At 42.2% G+C, this 20107-nt stretch overlaps 1 protein-coding gene across 1 annotated transcript in view; it reads right to left on the bottom strand.

Moving 5' to 3' along the window:
- The window catches only part of GAB3 (GRB2 associated binding protein 3), a 74791-nt gene that overhangs the window by 27469 nt on the left and 27215 nt on the right, over positions 1-20107 (bottom strand). The window contains exon 2 of the mRNA XM_063313372.1: positions 3859-4162. Within this exon, the coding sequence (XP_063169442.1) occupies positions 3859-4162 (304 nt within the window). The remainder of the gene's footprint in view (positions 1-3858; positions 4163-20107) is intronic.

Consider the following 20107-nt stretch of genomic DNA (forward strand, 5'->3'; position numbering starts at 1 on the left):
ATGATAGCTGCCTCAACAAATGCCTTGGGAACAGTCTTATTTCATGCCTTCTGAAGAAGGCTATCTTCCACAGGATGACCTCTGAAGGTTAAAAAGACTTTGAAAGAATTGGGTCTTGCCCAGAGTAGATCAAAATGAAGCACCTTCCATCTGAACTGAGTTCTAAAGCAAATCTATTCTGTGCCCCTACCCATTAAGAAGGTACTGTATGTCTCAACTGAATCTCAAATTCTCCAGATCACAGTACAGTTTCTGAACCACCAAGGTCTCCCAACACCTGCAACTTAATATTTCTTTTTTGCTCCCAAACCTGGGGCATTAATAGAGCTGGGCCTCCCATCCCAACATGAGTCATCTGTTAAGCTACTGGCTACACTGAAGGGAGCAGACCTGTTCAGGTGTCCAGGATGTGCACACACGAGCTGCTCTCAAGGAGTAATGACAACAGGGACAGCTTAGAGCATTCTCTGAGCAAGGAGTAGCACCTGCAGGTTGCATCTATACAAGGATACACTACTGGTCTGGAATCTACATGAATCTTCCATGTAGCAGGAATCTACATGACCACTAGATGGCAGCAAAGAAGTAGAGCTGTCTGACCATATCTCTTAGCTGCCATCTAGTGGTCAGCTCAGTCAGCACACACTGAAGCTGGCTGCTTAGTTGCCACCCATTTCCATCTACAGTACTGTTCCATCCCCCTCCCCCCACTGCACAATCCTAGGCCATGTCTACATTGTGGGCATGCACCAGCCCCACAACAACCACAATCAGGTTTGATTTTTAAAGAACAGAATGCCCAACCAGGCTCCACTGTGCCTTGACTGTATTGATACCACAGCCCAAGCTGTCCCCAAGCACCCAGTTTTGATTGCATAACCGATTCGAGCAAACCTATTTCCCGTAAAACCCAGGAATATGCTGGACTAAATGCAGCTGACATTCAGCGATGTCCTCAAACTCAAAAAAAGAGTTAAAGTGGACCTTAGATTTGATATGATTCAATAATAGCACCAGAAGATTAGCTTTCAGATTCTCTGTTTCCCCTTTAAAGACACTGAACTATTTCTTGTAACCATCAAGCCATCTGTATGATGATTCATTCCAAGCATATTTTAAACACAGCACAGAAACAAAAAGTACTTAGTGCTAATTTCTTTTGTATTTTACAAATTGGAAATCTTGTCTCCTTGAAACCACGTGCCCTATCAAGATTTTAGGTTCTCCGACTGGATTACCCTCCTCACACATCAGAGAAAGGAGGACATTAAATACTGAATCACTGAAGGCTGATTTTAAAATGCAACTTTTCATTGGAGTGAGATAAGAATCCAATTCTTTGCTCTCATGGAAAATGCCATCCACATCTTTCTTCCTATTAACACCCTAGTTTTAAGGAGCCAAATGTCAGGAAATTCCCACTGGAAAAAGAAATGCTACATTTCTGGGTAGAAATCAGATTTTCACTTTTTTTCCCCATAAAACTTGATTAAATTTCAAGAAGAGATAAAATATAAAAAAAAACAGGAAAAAAAGGAATGGAGAAGATCAGAAAGAAAGCAAAATTAAGAGTGCAGAAAAGAAAAAGAATAGGACAGAATAGAAAGAGAATAGCTTCCAACTTTCTTTGGTAGACACAAATATAAGACACATTAATCTCTTACTCTAAAATGGTAGAAATCAGATTTTTGTCTTTTCTTGGATGTTCCTTTCCCAAATTCTATTTCTTTAGTATCACATAAGCATCAACCATTCCTTCTGCATTACAGGTTTAAACTGCAGAAAGACATCCTTTTTCATGGTTATCCCACTGATACAGAACTGTTTTTCCCTGGAGTAGGCATCAACAGTATTTTCAAGCCCCTGCCACCCATACATAGGTCAAGATCTTATAAGATTGCCAGAGTTCCTTGAGAATTTGGCATATGTACCCTGAGATAACTGTGTCCTTAGGTCCTTGCTTTAAATCTTGCCAGCCCACCAAAATCTTGAGAGACTCCAGTCATTTTTATCATTAAAAATAGTATAATTTTGGGACTCCACAGACTTCATCTGAAAGGCTATGATTATCTTGCTGTTGATTCCTTATCTGGTCCTTTATCAAAGCCAGAACTCTCAAAAAGATAGAGATATCTTTACTATAATCCGAGATTCTAAAAGAAGGTATTTTCCCCCTGAAACAGTATTCCTTTATATAATGCAATTTTGTTTGATTTTCACTATTACATGCAACGCGTGGGTGAGTGATTACAGAAGAGTGTTACCAAATATGGAAAAAGGAGAATTCAGAAAGATAACTAGAGTTCAGTCAGCTTACTGATTCAACAATGTAAAATCAGGAAAAGTGGCGCTCCATTTCTTCCCTGCTCTTCCCCATCACGTCATCACAGAGAAAAAGGCTGCTAGTTCTTACGATTACAGGCCGCTGCCTCCTGATCAGCAGCAGCAAAGAGCTCGATATCTTTTGTTGAAGAATACGAAGAAGACATTTCTATTAGGTGTGCAAGAGATTCCAGTGCAGAATGCTCTGACCTCAACAGAAGGTATTGCAACTTGGGAACGGCCACCTTTTGTCGTGGGATGGCTTCTGGAGCACATGGACCATCCTGAGTTCAGAATGAAAAGCCCTGTGCTCAGCGGGTTCTATGACAGAACACTGCGCATGGCCCCAAAGGCTACTGCATTCCTTAGAGGCTTCTCATGGTACAACAAATGCATAAATAAAGCTGGCTACTCTACAGACAGGATACTGGACTGAAGAGGACTTTGTTCCTATCCTCTAAGCCAGTGCTGCTCAGCCTTGGCAGCTTTAAGATGTGTGGACTTCAACTCCCAGAATTCCCCAGCCAGTGACAATCAAATGGTGATCATGTGACCATGGGATGCTGTGATGGTCATAAACACCCACCATTTGCGAAGTGCCCAAATTTCGACTACATGATTGCGGGGACACTGCAAAGGGTGTAAATGCAAGGACTGGTCATAAAGTTACTTTTTCGGTGCTGTCATAACTTCAGACAGTCGCTCAACAGGGCAGTTGTTAAGCAAGGCCTACCCATACTGATCTGATGCAACAAGGCAATACTTATAATCCAATGGCAGTGCTTAACCATTACAAGAAAATTTAAGCACACTTTTCTGTAAGAATGTATGCTTTCCAGTGACCTGTTTTTGCATTGAGATTATCCATGGACCTTTCTTCTGGGAGCATCCCCCATCTTTAGTGACCTGGGCAGCAGCTAGAGGCCTTCTCTGTTGATGTTGCATGTAGAATCCAGAAACTGCACCTATATTGCACAATTAGTTTCCTTCCTATTGTTGTCAGCTGGGGGCAAGAAAAAAGGAGCCATGGAAAAGGGGAAAAACCCACTGCCTACCAGCGATCAAGGAGGTTGGCCTTATAAAATGGTGGTCCTCTATTATGGAAGCCACTCCAACCAACATTGCATGATTTCTCTGTAAATTAAGCAGGCACTGCATGACGAGACAGAGATTTAGCACAGTATTTCCTCTCTGTAATAAACATCTTTAAAAGGTCAATTTCAAAAAGGGTCAAATTAACTGATTCTGACAATCAGCCAGCTTGATGGATGGGGCTGCTTAAAAGAGAGAGAGAGAGATTTCAAACAATTGTGCTGTGACAGTTTAGAAGCATGTAAACATTTCACAGTGGTAATAGACTAAAGTTCTCCATCCATCCATCCATCCATCCATCCATCCATCCATCCATCCATCCATCCATCCATCCATCCATCCATGTATGCAAGTTAAACACTACCTCAATCCTAGGGGGCTCTAGGAGGTTGACATTTTTCATGGACTACTTTCACCAGGGTTGAGCTTTCTCATCATTCCTACCTGTCCCATCTTCCAAGTGTCCAAAATTACAGATCTGGGTGATGTGGTGAATCCACCCGTGCATTTCCTCTTCCGATTTGGCCACCAGGTAGAAGGTGCGGTATGTGGTTTTCACAACAAAAACAAAGTTGTTCTGGAATTCCTTCTTGATCACGTTGGACCCCGAGTGCTTCACCACTTCACACTCGTTAAGATCTATCACCCGGATAGGCTTCTTGGAATGACTGTTCCGGTAATATTCCAGCACGTCGGGGTTGCCGCTCATCCGGCCTTGACGCAACACGAACCAGCGTTTCCGCCAAGCCTGAGGAAACACCACCATCAGAAAAAGATTATGGAGAAGAAAAGAAGGGCCCTGCCTTAGCCCTGGCCATATTATTTCTCCATCTCTGAGCTCTTCCAGAATCTCTACTGAAGTCCAACTGCTTATGCAACAGAGAGGGGACAATTAAAGACTTTACGAGTAATAGTAGGAACTCTACTCAACTAATTTACATTTAAAATAACTGAATTACAATCGAAATGGAGTTGTATGGGTGCCCTGGCCTCACCCACATTTCTGAGTACAGCCATCCACAGGTCATTACAGGTCGTCCTCATTTAACGACCACATTTGGGACTGGCATTTTGATTGCTATGTGAAGCGGTCATTATGCGAATCCCACCTGATTTTACAACCTTTTTTGCAGCAATTATTAAGTGAATAACCGCAGGTGTTAAGTGAACCAGGTAGTCGTTAAAGAAATCACATGGTTCCCCGTTGATTTTGCTTGCCAGAAGCCAGCCAGGAAGTTAAAAAATGGTGATCACGTGACCACAGGACACTGCAATGGTCATAAATGTGAACTGGTGGCCAAGTGCCCAAATTGTGGTCATGTGACCATTGAGGATGCTGCAACAGTCATAAGTGTGAGGACTGGTCACAACTCAGTTTTTTAGCACTGTTGTAAGTCTGAACCATCACTAAACAAATGGTTGTAAAGCGAGGACTACTTGTAAATACTAAGCATGCCCTCAATCCAAAAAGGGCCATCTGTACTTATTACACAAGGTGTTTAACTAGACATGCCAGCAACTGAGCCTAGGACTTTCAACAAACAACACATTTGTTTATTTTTTTACATATTTATTCCTGTATTTGGATTATTTATAGTCTGCATGTAGCAATCTCTCTCAGCCTCTTCTCACCGAAGTAACAAAATGCCGCTGAAAACACTGCATCATCAGTCAGAGAAGCAATTTGAGGACTGCAGTAAAAGAAGCGTGGAGAGAAAGGAAGGAAGGGAAGATGGGGGATCCAGAACCCAACAATTACTGAACAAAACACACAGTGAACACCTTAAAAAAAACCCAAGTTTGTGTAAGCCACCAAGTCTTAAGCCAGAGCAATAAACCTATTATCACGGCTGAGAATCTGGGCAGAACGCACTCTGTCATGGGGTTCCACCAAGAAGACCCTCCCCATGTCTTTAAGTACCACCTTGGGGAGGGAGAGAGAATTCTGGGACTTGGAGTCCCAGCCCCATCTGCAGAGCATCAGCTTGGGGAAGGCAGGCCTAATACTGAAAAGCTCTGCTGAGCTCTTGGGTTATGTTCCTGGACTTATACAAAAAACCCACAAGCACAAAACCAAAAGTAAATGAGCATCAGGCTTGGGGGTTGCTGGTCCTCCCACCTCTGTCATTCAAAGAGAAGGCTACATTGATAACATGCACAAAAAAACTGCACTTGGCATTAAAAACAGGAGCAAGAAACAGCTCTTAACCACCCTGATGAGAATTTTTTTCCATGCTTTTGCATTCATAAGAAGCCCAACCCAGGAGAAGCCCAGCCCAGAAGAAATGGAACTGATGTGATCCATCCAGCACATCCAGCTTTCTTGTCCCCATCGCTGAATCTTTCAAACTGGAAGGGTTAAGTATCACAAAGTCTGCTGAAGTTAAGGCTTCCAAATCATACGGAAGGCCTCTCCATCACGTCAGCCATGTCTTTCAGCTCCAACTCCCTTCTCAAAAGATCCATAAAGCCTCTTAACATTTCGTCAAGGTCTTCTGAGACCTTACGAACTACTGTCAAATCTTCTGAGACTTCACATGGGACCACCAACTGCTTTCACCATTTGAGTGAAATCTTGTGAAATGTTGGCCTTCTTGCACAAGATATGGAAGGATCACCAACATCTTCAACGTGGTATCATGGTTTTAAGGGGGAGGCCAAGCCGTCATGTGACCAGGTACCTGCTGGGGGTCACACCAATGCCTGCTGTTCTATGCACAGAGGTGGTTTTGCCATTAAGACCTTTGCCCACTAAGACTCAGAGGGCATCCAAAAAACAACAGATGAAAATGTTTCAAGCTTCTCCTTCCGGTGGTTCTTCTTCCCAAGGTGCTGAATGCCTGCAGGACTTCAGTTGTGTCTGACTGGACTTGGCAAACTGAAATCCATTAGGCAAGAGTTAGAGACAGGCCGATAGAACTTTGTCCTTAGCTGTCCTTGTCACTGTCAAAGCAGGCTAGACAGAAAGCAGTTTGTGCTTTCTTGAGCTGGCTGGGCGAAGAATCATCATGTCTATTTTGTGGTTTCTGGAAACGAGGACCTAATTGCTTGGTGGCTTTGAGGCATATCTGTGTTATGCATTTTCTGACCCTTGCTTTTGTTAGCATAAGAGCAGCCTTCCAAAAATGATCTCAGCCAAACCAGAGAGCCAACATTACTCTATATTAATTTGCACTGACCCTTCACAAACTGTTACAAAAAACTCCACAATTGTTAAAAAAAAGGATTTCAGAGTGAAACTTGCTATCTCACTGTTCGCTTATCATTTCTGTATTTTTGCTTGCTTATCTGCACCACTGCCTCCAGTTAGCTGAACAACCACATTTACAAACTCTAATGCTAAACCTGGATCTGTTTTAGGGGTGGGTTGCTGAGCACATTGGAGTCTCCCTTGAAAACAAAATAACAATGCCTTGTTTTGCCAAATCTTAGACAGCTTCCCCTCCTTTTTTCTTTGAGCACCTCCAAGAATGGGCAAGCATGTAAGGGCAAAATAGAAAAACAACCGAGAAATAAGCTTGGGTTTGGGTTTTGATATAACAACAAACTACAATTAGTATTGAAAACTTAGCATCCATCTGTGATTAAAATAATTGCAGAGGGGAGTTAAGGTAGTCAAACTAATCGCAACTAGGCAGAACAAACCCTGATCTCACTCTTGCACAATCCAGCTCCTTTGCCTTATTAAAGTACCCAATGCTATAGGTTGCACTATGCACCCACTGAACAATGATCAGGTATGTGGAAACCCCTGTCTAGGGTTTCCACAAATTCTGAACCAGCCCAGAAAATAATATAATAAAACTGATTTGAAAAGCCCAATGAATTACTACTGTGCTCACACAAGCAAGCAATTTGAAAACAAACAAAAAACACCCTGTAATACACTCTTTATTTCTCTACGGCCCTGTCTCCAAATTCTGGGTGGTGAATCGGTAGCAGAGCACGCCCTTTGCAGCGCGTCTAGCTTCAACCCCTGGCACCTCTGATTCAAAACCAACCCACCCTCCTCAAGGAGGAGATCTGCGGAAGGCCCCTGCCCGTGAACTTGGAGAACAACTGATGGTTTGAGCTTAGGAAAGACTCAGTTTCTCCAATAAACACAGGGAAGAAAGCTGCAAGACCGGTTCCTGGGGGAAGACCACAGAACGCAATGACTAGAAAAGAATCGTGGCACAATGGAAACAGAAGGCAACCTCTTCAGGAAGAAAGCTCTGAGCCAGTGCAACACAAGGGAACAGGCCAGCCATTCACACAGCAGCAAACTCAACTCTGGTGGAACAGTCCGTAACCAGATTAACTGGAACGGAGAACGTGAATGCCACCAGTTGGTTTGGGGCTGGCTTTTTTTTCTTCTTTTTCTGCAAAAGCTGAAATCTTCCTGCCCAAACCATGACGAACAGTGCTTGGCTTACTAATTCTGAGAGGCAGCCCCATCCATCCCAACCAGCCCTGAGTAGTTTGTGGTTCACCAAATGCGGCACTTCTGATAAACACACACCCCACTCCTGGGTGTGTGCGAATGATGAGAAATATTTCTCCAAAATCTGCAGGGTAAAAGGACCCTTTCCGTCACGGTTCTTTAGTCTGAAATCTTCTCCAACTTGGAGTTCAGCAGACAACTCAGACTTCAACAGTAGGAGTTCCCAGCCAAGGACAATCTTAGTGACCTCCCTGTCATGAAATTTATTTATTTTGTATATTTTCATTACAGATATTTTACAAAAGAAGATTAAAAACCAATACAAACTAATATAAAGTGAGAAAAAGAATAGAAGAAAGAAATCAAGGAGAAAGCTAGAAATGCAAAACAGTAAAAGGAATGTTAAAGAAACGTTAAAGAAAAATAGAAAAGAAAAAAGATACAAAGAAATAGCTTCCCATCTTCTTCAGAGCAGTTATAAGTACAATCATAAATTTACCTCTTACTCTATGGTTACAACATAGCTCTTTTCTTTCTATAATCTATCCTGCATAATCATCGAAACCATAAATCACAAGTTCATTTTTTTTTCTGTTTCTCACAAGAAGTCTATAAGGGGTTTCCAGTCAGCAAGAAATGTAGATATTGTCTTTTCCCTGATCAACGGAGTCAATTTGGCCATCTCAGCAAGTTCTGCCTTCTTTACCAACCATTCCTCCATTGTGGGTAATGCTGAATCTTTCCATCTTTGTGCATACAATAATCTTGTTGCAGTTATTGTGTATAAAAACAACATTCCATGACTTTTTTCCAGCTGTTTGTCCATCAATCCCACCTCCTTGTCATTTATAAAAGCAAGGACCCTTCAGTGTAAGATAAAGCTAACCCTTTTCAAAGGATGGGTGCACAAGGCAAAGTCTTCTAGGTGTTGCAGTATGTTCTAATTTTTCATGGCATTATTGGCTGGAATTTTTTCCTTCCTTTTTTGGCTGAACACCCTCATATTTTGTGTGTTTCCCACTTCAAGATGGCAAAGAACCATGCTGTCAACTTCCAGCGATCACAGAGAAGGGGTGGTGGGCCTCTTTCAACCCTGGAATCACAGGTTCCCCCATCCTGTCAAAGCATAACAATATGGGTTGTTGTTCCCCTTGGTGCAAACAGGAGGAGGAAAAATGCCCCTGGCATATTCCAAGAACTCAGAAATTATTTTTATGAGCCAGAAGCTTTTAAAAAATTAGATCTTTTAAAAATATCATGTATGATGAAAACACCTCCCCCATTCGATCTGATATACATCTAGTGTTAGGAAATCCACAGTGGGTAAAGACATTCCCGTATTTGTTATGCAATGAATGTTTGAAAGAAAAGCAAGCTGAGGGACCGTTATTTTGAAGAAGAGCAGGATGGCTCCATTTCTCGTTGGTCGAACAAGACAAGATAGAATATGCCAAGAAACGAAGAGCGAAAGGGCCACACGCTCAGAATAAAATCAGAGCAACGTGAACTTTGAATTAAATCAGAATAAAACTGGAACCAACAGGAAAAGACTACATTCTTGTCCCAAACTGCAGGCCTCCATCTATACCCCTTTGTATATTTTAAACACCAGGGAAGAAACAGCTGCAAGTGAGTTTAGTAAACTTGCAAATTCCTCGCCTGGAGAACAGATTCCTTTGAGCACTTCTGCATACAATGGAGTGGAAAATGATGGCGTCTTTGTTGCGTAATGACTTCTTTGGAAAAAGCTGTACAGGATGCTGTGGAAGTTCAGGCAACATATGGATTGTGTGTGTACTTGTTTTATATAAATACACAGATAAATATTTTCAGTGCCTGCGTCCCTATGACAAATCTATGTTTGATGAATTATTCCTGCTAACTGTGGAACTACCACATTTCTCTTTGAAAACATGGCAGGAGGAGAGCCCTGTTAGTCTATGGTGGTAAAAAATCAGAAGGAACCTGGTAGAATCTTCGGTAGAATCTTTTCAGACCAACAAACGTTATTAAAATGCATAAGCTTTGTGAGCTGCTGCTCACTTCATCGAGGGCATACAGGTAGTCCTCGACTTATGACCATTCTTTTAGCGACCGGTCAAAGTTATGACAGCACTGGGAAAAGTGACTTAGGACCAGTCCTCGCACTTATGACCATCGCAGCATCCTTGCGGTCACATGATCAAAATTCAGGCACTTGGCAACCGGCTCGCACTTACCATGGTTGCAGCGTTCCGGGGTCACATGATTGCCATTTGCAACCTTCCCAGCTGGCTTCCAACAAGCAAAGTCAGTGGGGAAGCCAGATTCGCTTAACAACCATGATGATTTGCTTAAAGACCATGGCAAAAAGGTCGTAAAATTGGGTGTGACTCAGTTAACAACTGCCTCACTTAGCAACAGATGTTCCAGTCCCAATTGTGGTCATAAGTCGAGGACTACCTATAGAGTGGCTGTACTGATGTAAGATAAGAATCCTGCTGACACAGAGCCAATAAAGTGTTAAGGGTTACAGCAGAACTCGGAAAAACCAGACTGAAATCTCCTCTCTGTCTTGAAGCTTGTACAATAATTTTAACTATAACTTACCTTCTCTCCGGCTATCCTAATTCTCAGGGACAGTGAATTTTCGTGCATTGCCCAGTTTAAAATGGTGGGAATTAAGACCATCTATTTTGAGCAGGGAGCAGCGGGGGGGACGGACAAAAAAGACCCCCTTGAAAACTAAGGCCAGTGGTTACCCACAGCTGGCCTATAGTCAGAAATAGACATCTGGCTACCCTCCAAATAGTTTACATTTGAATTTTCTTCAAGCCCGGCCTGCAGAAATCACGGGAAAGGGTTGCAGAAACTGTTATCTACAGTCTTTTGGGAACACCAGCTTGCTAATCATACTGAATAATCATTGTGAAGACAAGCGCCCAGGACAAGCCATAGTGATGTCATCCGATGACATCGCTTGCCTCCTCTTGCTTCCCTGGGTATCCCCAGGGATGAGAAGAAGCATTTGGAAAACATGGAACAATTCCCACCAGTGCAAATTGTTCTCAAAATTCTCTTGAAGAGGGTGCTGCTGACTTGCCTGCCTGTTTATAAAACCCTCTGCAATTTTCTGTAGCTTATCAAAATCGAGTAAAAAATCTAAACAGTAATCAAAGGGGGAAAGACTGCAACATAAAGACTGTGCATTCAGAGACGGGTTTTCCTCCTTGCGGTCTTGACACTCTAATCCAGCACTTCTCAACCTTGGAGACTTTAAGACCGGTGGACTTCAACTCCCAGAATTCCCTAGCCAGCATCGCTGGCTGGGGAATTCTGGGAGTTGAAGTCCACCCGTCTTAAAGTCACCAAGGTTGAGAAACCTTGCTCTAATCTTATGTTCCCAATACAGCACATTCTAATGTGTTGAACTTCAGTTCCCAGAATTCCTAGCCAGTGCAGCTGAGGATTCTGGGAGTTGAAGATCAGAACATTAGAGAACGCTGCCCCAACAGGAGATCCACAGATAGGCAACACATGATCTGGAGATGACATTCAGCCCCTAGACATAGGGGCTGTCTTAATGTAGTTTCCTGGTCATTAGGGAAGAGAATGCTGGTTTCCCACTACTAAGAGGGCTGGGTTCACACAACACACTTAGCTAGGATAGGTGAAAACCTGGCAGATGCATTTGTATCACCTGCCCAGCTCAGGTAGTATGAACCTTGCTTAGGGTTTTCCGCATAGCTAAATGTGTCATGTGAACCCAGATTCCTGGTTGAATGTATTGTTTAAGATGTTATAAGGGTTTTTTTCCCTTGGATTTTTTAAAATTGCTCCTTGATGTAGTACAATAAGAAATGTTATTGTTTTGTAGGATTGTTGGCATCTGTTTTTATTGCAATTGGGAGTATAAGTGACTCAACGTCAGTTCATGACCGCAGTGGCCCAGAAGCCTGAGTAAAATAAATAAAATCAGAAAACAGACTACTGTGAGGACACAGGCTATTTGGGTGTGGCAGGGAGCAGTGGGTGTGGAGGGATGCACATGCATGCACCCACTGACCTGCAGGATGTCTGTGGATAGAAAAACCCTTCAGTTGCGACTTCTATGTGACCACAGGCTGCATTTTCACACCAGCTAGTCTAGGACTCTAATAAAGATTGATTTGACACATCCATGCAAGTAGTTAAGAAGGTTTCTGCAGCATTTTGAGTAACTGGGACCTGCATTTATGTTTCATTTCCTTTGGATATTTGCTCAGGACATTCCTGGTAGACAGAACACCATCTCCATCCCCAAATGATTCCCATCCCAATGGAAGAGTAAATACAGACAAAATTCCTATGCCACATTAATATTCTCAACTATGTCAAACTAAGTTTACTGTACCATCTCGATCAGAAACCATTCCTGGGAATTCACCTCCCCTTAGAAATGTGCACATGCGTGTACAATATACGTATGCCAGAAGTCACACTCTGAAAAAGGATATGACCAGCATAAACATAAATCACTGAATTAATAATATACTATTCATATTAATTGCCTGTCACATAAGGTACCCTGTTTGTAACATTAACTCATTCCCCATCTCCATACATCAACACTTCTTTCTCTTATATACAAGTACCCCCACAGCCACATACTTCCCTCCCTTCTTGCAGCAAACAAGGAAAAGAGGAAAAGCATAAGATAGAAACAGGGTAAGAGGAGGTATGTATGGAGAACTGTATGGAGAACGAAAAAGGAAGAACAATTTGATGGAGGAGGAGCCGGAGGAAAGGAGAAGAAATAACTGGACATCGGTTTTGTAATTCCTGCACAGCTATTACAATAAAGGGTTAAATTCACCAGGCAAACAGCTGTTCTCAGGCAACAGCTGACTTTCAAAGGCATCAGCCCATTCATACAGGCCAATGGTTTATTTTTCTCAGCAAGTGCAAAACACCTGATTCCCAATTCACAGATGATTATTGGAGACCACTCTCCCTTTGTCTTTATTTGGCTGTTTCAGCTTTTTAACTCTGCAGGCAGCAAAGAGTATTTTAACTGCCTCTGCTCACACAATGCTAAGCCACTGAAGCAGAGGAACATAAACAGGAAATTGGGCAAAGTGATTCTGTCAGCTGAGGACTCCCCCAAAATACCACCCTTAAAAAAAGAAAAACAGTAGTACACTTGTTATTTTGACAACGTCTGTGGTTCTTCAACTGGCAAATCAATCTCTAGCCCCTGTCTCCTTGTTACAGACTGCAGAAGGGGGAGGTGGACCCTCTGGTTCTCCAAATATTTGCTGAACTACAATCCCCAGCAGCCACAACCAGCAAAGCCAAAGGATGCTGGGAGCTGTGGTTCAACATCTGGAAAGCTGGTGGTTCCTATTATGGAGTGTAAGCCTCAGTTTGTATAATACTTTTAGTGATTTGACCACCAGTGATAGCTCCATACAGCAGAAGTGACCGTAAGACATTAGAATGATCTTAATGAAGTAAACACTTGTCAATGTATCCAAAGAAGACCTCCGTGAAATGTCTTCTGCTCTCATGAAAAATCTATACTGTCTGTGAAATTCCAGTAGAATCCTTTTGGTTATTCTGGTGCGACTGTTAAAGTCACGCTGTGTCACAGAAGCACAGTGTCATGCATTTTCGTTATGTAGCACTTTCAGGAGACTGCCCAAAGATCTTGGCCCACTTGACGGGGCTCTGTAGGCCCCTGCTTCTCAGCAACTTCCTATGACTCTCTTATCATTCTCTACTCTGCTTCTTCTTTCCCCCAGCACCACAGTGATAATGCTAAACATATGACAGTCAGGATATCATCGTTGGGTTGGTTTTGCAGAATGAGAGTTGAAGATAAGTCATCTCAGCATACATTCAGACCAGCATTTTGGTCACCCTTAAAACTTGCCAAATCTAAAAGTGAGAATAGACTGCTATTTGAGGCGGAGGCAAACTGTTCAAAGAAGACCTGGATTTCATGTCCAAAAATGACAGATGTCTGCATCAGACACCCAAGGTTGCAACCTCACTCTACCCCACAGTGCGGCCCACCATGGTGGAATAGCTATTTCAAAATGCTTCTGATGGGGTGTCAGACAGATTAAAGTCATAATGATCATTCCTACACAACCATAAGCTAAGCTTTTAAATTAAATGGTTAAACCTGCCATAATGGTCTGCTTTGCACACATCCCTAAGCTGCAATACATACCATAGGTTCATATATCATGCTAAGCTAAAACCAAATCACCCTGCGATTTAGTGCAGCGTGTAAACACAGCCAACGTGTTGTCACAAAAGCCCCATTTTTTCTTCCACAACTAGTTTTAGAAGGAAAGGGAATAACCCTATACAAAGTCAAATCACTGATCCCTTTATCCTGGTATCGTTCTCATGCTGCAAGGGTTCGGAAAGAATTTTCCCAGCTGAACATGGAAATGCTGGAAGTGACAGTGAAACCTTCTACTTGGAATGCAGGCATCATAGCTACGGCTGCTCTCAAATATATCTCTTCTATTGTCCTTCACCTGTGAGAAGTGAACCACACCTTCTGCTGGAGCAGCAGAGAGAGTCCAAAGTGTAATTTTTTTTTAAAGGTAGCTGTGTCTTTTCATATCCACCTGGATTCTTGCTTCCTCTTTTCCTGGCTTCCAGTGGAACGCTCAAAGAACATTGGAAATGTTAAATATAATGTTTCTAACCACTGTCAAAAAGAATGGAAGCCACTCCTTCCTTCCTTCCTTCCTTCCTTCCTTCCTTCCTTCCTTCCTTCCTTCCTTCCTTCCTTCCTTCCTTCCTTCCTTCCTTCCTTCCTATTATTCTTTCTTATTTTCTTTGTTTCTTTTCTAATATTAGTATCGTTTTTATCTTGTTAAAACATTCTTCAATAAAATTGTATTTTAAAAAAAAGGAGGAGAAAATCTGGGGAATGAAACGCATGAAGGATAATTTTATAGACCATATGATTCTATATGTCATCTGAAAACAAGATCCATTTTTAGTTTGGTGGGGCTTATTTCTAGATAAATGGATATGCACTAAGACTGCAACCAAAGTGTGTAAAAAAACTGAATGGTTTATAGCCTACTGTGTTAGATGATTATATGTACACCACTTCTTTTTGCCCTCCTTTGTATATTCATAATATATTTTTTAATAAATTACTTAAATACCTGACTAGAACCCATAGTCGTCAGCTTACACTGAACAAATATATGAGAGCAACTTCAAAATATGGTTTGAGATTATTTGCTCCAAACCTGCACAGTTTCCCAGTCAAGATTTAATGGGAAACTCATATTAATCAAACCAGGACATTTTTATCACAATACACCATGAAATTTGAGATTAGAGCATGGGGTACAGGTGGACATTGAAACATATTTTAGTCGAACTAAATGTCCAACTGGACCCCGTGCTCTCTCCCATGCACACTAGTGATGTCCACACAGCTAAACCATAAACCATGATCTGAAAAACCACAGCAGCCAGGTTCACTCAATTCACGATGCCAGAGGTAGAGAACTTTTGTCAGCTTGGAGGCTGTACCAGATTTTGCATGGCTTACTGGCAGACTACTCTTCAAACATGGGCAGAACCTGCATTAGGAAGAAGGTCGAAGAATGTCAAGGTGTAAAAGAGGTAGTTTGACTTCCACCAGGCTTAAGGTACTCAGTAGCCCATGAACTGCCCTTCAATGCCCAAAAATATAAAAAAGGACCCAATGTTTAGGTCCCATTCATGCTGGTAACCACAAAAAGGTTACTTGTGAACCCCAAAAGGTCTTGAGTGGAAGAACTTCAGTGGACCTGTGGCACTGTGATGCAAACACACTGGGAAGAAAATTAAGTCAGTCATCCAACCAACTATGGCCACTGTTTGGGATAATCTTCCTTCCCCTGGAAAGGCTGTGTCAATGGTACAGTGAGCAGAAAGCTGGTGAGGAAGGGCAGGTGAGGGCAGGCGGAACCCAGAAAGTTGCTTACCACATCAGCTCCCTGCTTGGACCTCTGTCACTGCCCATGTTGCTGTTGCTGGCAAAAGCTGCCGCCTGATGTTTTTTGACCTTTTGCTCTTCTCAAGATAGAAACGGGAATTGTCTGAGAGTTGGAATAACTTCCGGCCATTGTGTAGGGAGGGCTGGCCTGACGTGATAGATAGCTGGCTCTGTCAGGCGGGCTTCAGAGAGGAGAAAGGAGTTACTGGGTGACTAATTGGAAAGAAAGTCGGGGAACAAACAGGAGACACCATCAGCATTCTCCAGTGCACCCCTCATGCATACAGTTAAGTGCATTTAGTGCCCATAATGCAGGCCTCAATTTTAGGAATCTCACCCAGACTTACTTTTTCAGAATATTTGCAAGTGTTCCCTGGTAACTTCAAGAAATATTTTTTCCCCTTTATTTTCTGCTTAATGTAGGATAAACGAGAAAAGAAGGAAATAAAGGAATGATACTCAATTGTTATCTAAACAGCTCTACTAAAAAGCACAGATGACATGATCTTTAATCTATGATGCTTCCTGTAAACTCACTGCATAACCTAGTGAAGATATTTTAACACAGTTCTCCTAAGCCACTGTTACAGATCGTGGTCTCAATAAAATCAAGGGCTCTCCACTAAATTGTTAATGATTGCAGACACATCTCTGTAAGTTTACAAGTCATCTCAGGTTAAATAACCATTTGTATTCACCCATATTCATCTTCTCTGAATGTCATGAGCACAATGACATTTGGACCATTGTTATAAACAGGCTGCCAACAACATTACTGTATATCCCTTTGAAGAATCAGCAATCTCTGGCATGATCATTTTTCTTGATAGCCTGGGTTCACTCCTTGTGTGAAGCCTGATTTGTTTAACCATGATGAATCAAGCACAAATGAGTTCTTTCAACCTAGTCATAAAACATGGTTTCTGAATTGTTGGGGTTAGATAAGCCAAAAGCCAAAACCAAATCAATCACATTATAACATAATGGGATGCATGATGTTGAGATACCTCAAACCTTTATGACATCAGACAAAACAGCAGCAACACTTAGCAAGGGGACAATGGTGTGGTTGTCTATAATTGGTGTGTTGCATTCACATGATTTCTATCTTGACTTCCTTCTAAGGGGCTGAAGATAGAGTCAATCTCCTCTGCACATCTGATCTTCACGTCACAATGTGAAGAAGACTTGCATGAGAAAGGACAATAGACCCTTGATCATCCATAAGCATCTGCAGGAGAGGCAAATAGGAAATGTAGTTCTCTTACACCTGATGTCGCAATACAAGTATGAAAAGTTGGGGTTTGTGTTGTGAGGTTGTGATACGTTTTGCCATTTTTCCAGGGGTGTATCAGACAACCATGCATTCTATGGATGAGTGCAGAACTGAACTCAGTGGCAGAGTTCATGGTGGAAACCTAGGATTCATTCCTCAATTAGGCTGATCATGGTGTCCAAAGAAACGAAATATCAGTGCGTATCAGCTTAATACCCAAGGATCATATGAAGTGACCTATGATAACAGATAGTGCCTTAAGCTACTCATTGCACGCAAGGACTGAATTAGATCATTTTCCATCTGGGTTTCATTTTTATCTATATTTATTGTTTATTCATATATTATATTTATATGTTGTAATTATATTGTATGTTTGGTGTTTTATTGATTATTTTATGTAAACCGCCCAGAGTCCCTCTGGTGGGAGAGATGGGCGGTGACAAATTTGATAAATAAAAATAGATAAATAAATCAGGAAGTATACTTCCACTCTTCAGCAAAGGATCGTTACCGTGTCGTGGTGCTGGAGCTTGAGCACCTCAATGATGCCATGAGCTAAACCGTGAAGGGCCACCCAAGACGGGAAGGTCATGACAGAGAGGTCAGACTAAATGCGATCCCTGGGGAAGGTAATGGCAACCCACCTCAGTATTCTTGCCGTGAAAACTAAATGGATCAGTACAACCAGAGATATGTCGGTATACCATCGGAAGATGAGACCCCCAGGTCGGAAGATGGTCAAAATGCTACTGGGGAGGAACAGAGGATGAGCTCAACTAGCCCCAGACGTGATGACGCAGCTAGCTCAAAGCCGAAAGGACGGCTAGCGGCCGACGGTGCTGGTGGTGAACGGCGAATCCGATGTTCTAAGGATCAACACACCATCGGAACCTGGAATGTAAGATCTATGAGCCAGGGCAAATTGGATGTGGTTATTGGTGAGATGTCAAGATTAAAGATAGACATTCTGGGCGTCAGTGAACTGAAATGGACTGGAATGGGCCACTTCACATCAAATGACCACCAGATCTACTACTGCGGACAAGAGGACCACAGAAGAAATGGAGTAGCCTTCATAATTAATAGTAAAGTGGCTAAAGCAGTGCTTGGATACAACCCAAAAAATGATAGAATGATCTCAATTCGAATTCAGGGCAAGCCATCTAACATCACAGTGATCCAAATATACGCCCCAACCACAAATGCTGAAGAAGCTGAAGTAGAGCAGTTCTATGAGGATCTGCAGCACCTACTGGACAACACGCCTAAAAGAGATGTTATTTTCATCACAGGAGACTGGAATGCTAAGGTGGGGAGTCAAATGACACCTCGAATTACAGGTAAGTATGGCCTAGGAGAACAAAACGAAGCAGGACACAGGCTGATAGAATTTTGCCAAGACAATTCACTCTGCATAACAAACACTCTCTTCCAACAACCTAAGAGACGGCTTTATACATGGACTTCACCAGATGGACAACACCGAAATCAGATTGATTACATCCTTTGCAGCCAAAGGTGGCGGACATCTGTACAGTCGGTAAAAACAAGGCCTGGAGCTGACTGTAGTTCAGATCACGAACTTCTTCTTGCACAATTTAGGATCAGACTAAAGAGATTAGGGAAGACCCACAGATCAGCTAGATATGAGCTCACTAATATTCCTAAGGAATATGCAGTGGAGGTGAAGAATAGATTTAAGGGACTGGACTTAGTAGATAGGGTCCCGGAAGAACTCTGGACAGAAGTTCGCAACATTGTTCAGGAGGCGGCAACAAAATACATCCCAAAGAAAGAGAAAACCAAGAAGGCAAAATGGCTGTCTGCTGAGACACTAGAAGTAGCCCAAGAAAGAAGGAAAGCAAAAGGCAACAGTGATAGGGGGAGATATGCCCAATTCAATGCAAAATTCCAGAGGTTAGCCAGAAGAGATAAGGAATTATTTTTAAACAAGCAATGCGCGGAAGTGGAAGAAGACAATAGAATAGGAAGGACAAGAGACCTCTTCCAGAAAATTAGAAACATTGGAGGTAAATTCCAGGCAAAAATGGGTATGATCAAAAACAAAGATGGCAAGGACCTAACAGAAGAAGAAGAGATCAAGAAAAGGTGGCAAGAATATACAGAAAACCTGTATAGGAAGGATAACAATATCGGGGATAGCTTTGACAGTATGGTCGGTGAGCTAGAGCCAGACATCCTGAAGAGTGAGGTTGAGTGGGCCTTAAGAAGCATTGCTAATAACAAGGCAACAGGAGACGACGGCATCCCAGCTGAACTGTTCAAAATCTTGCAAGATGATGCTGTCAAGGTAATGCATGCTATATGCCAGCAAATTTGGAAAACACAAGAATGGCCATCAGACTGGAAAAAATCAACTTATATCCCCATACCAAAAAAGGGGAACACTAAAGAATGTTCAAACTATCGAACAGTGGCACTCATTTCACATGCCAGTAAGGTAATGCTCAAGATCCTGCAAGGTAGACTTCAGCAGTTCATGGAGCGAGAATTGCCAGACGTACAAGCTGGGTTTAGAAAAGGCAGAGGAACTAGAGACCAAATTGCCAATATCCGCTGGATAATGGAAAAAGCCAGGGAGTTTCAGAAAAACATCTATTTCTGTTTTATTGACTATTCTAAAGCCTTTGACTGTGTGGACCATAACAAATTGTGGCAAGTTCTTAGTGGTATGGGGATACCAAGTCATCTTGTATGCCTCCTGAAGAATCTGTATAACGACCAAGTAGCAACAGTAAGAACAGACCACGGAACAACAGACTGGTTTAAGATTGGGAAAGGAGTACGGCAGGGCTGTATACTCTCACTCTACCTATTCAACTTGTATGCAGAACACATCATGCGACAAGCTGGCCTTGAGGAATCCAAGGCTGGAGTTAAAATCTCTGGAAGAAACATTAACAATCTCAGATATGCAGATGATACCACTTTGATGGCTGAAAGTGAAGAGGAACTGAGGAGCCTTATGATGAAGGTGAAAGAAGAAAGT

This window comes from Candoia aspera, chromosome 12, assembly GCF_035149785.1.
Source record: "Candoia aspera isolate rCanAsp1 chromosome 12, rCanAsp1.hap2, whole genome shotgun sequence".
Classification (NCBI taxonomy): domain Eukaryota; kingdom Metazoa; phylum Chordata; class Lepidosauria; order Squamata; family Boidae; genus Candoia; species Candoia aspera.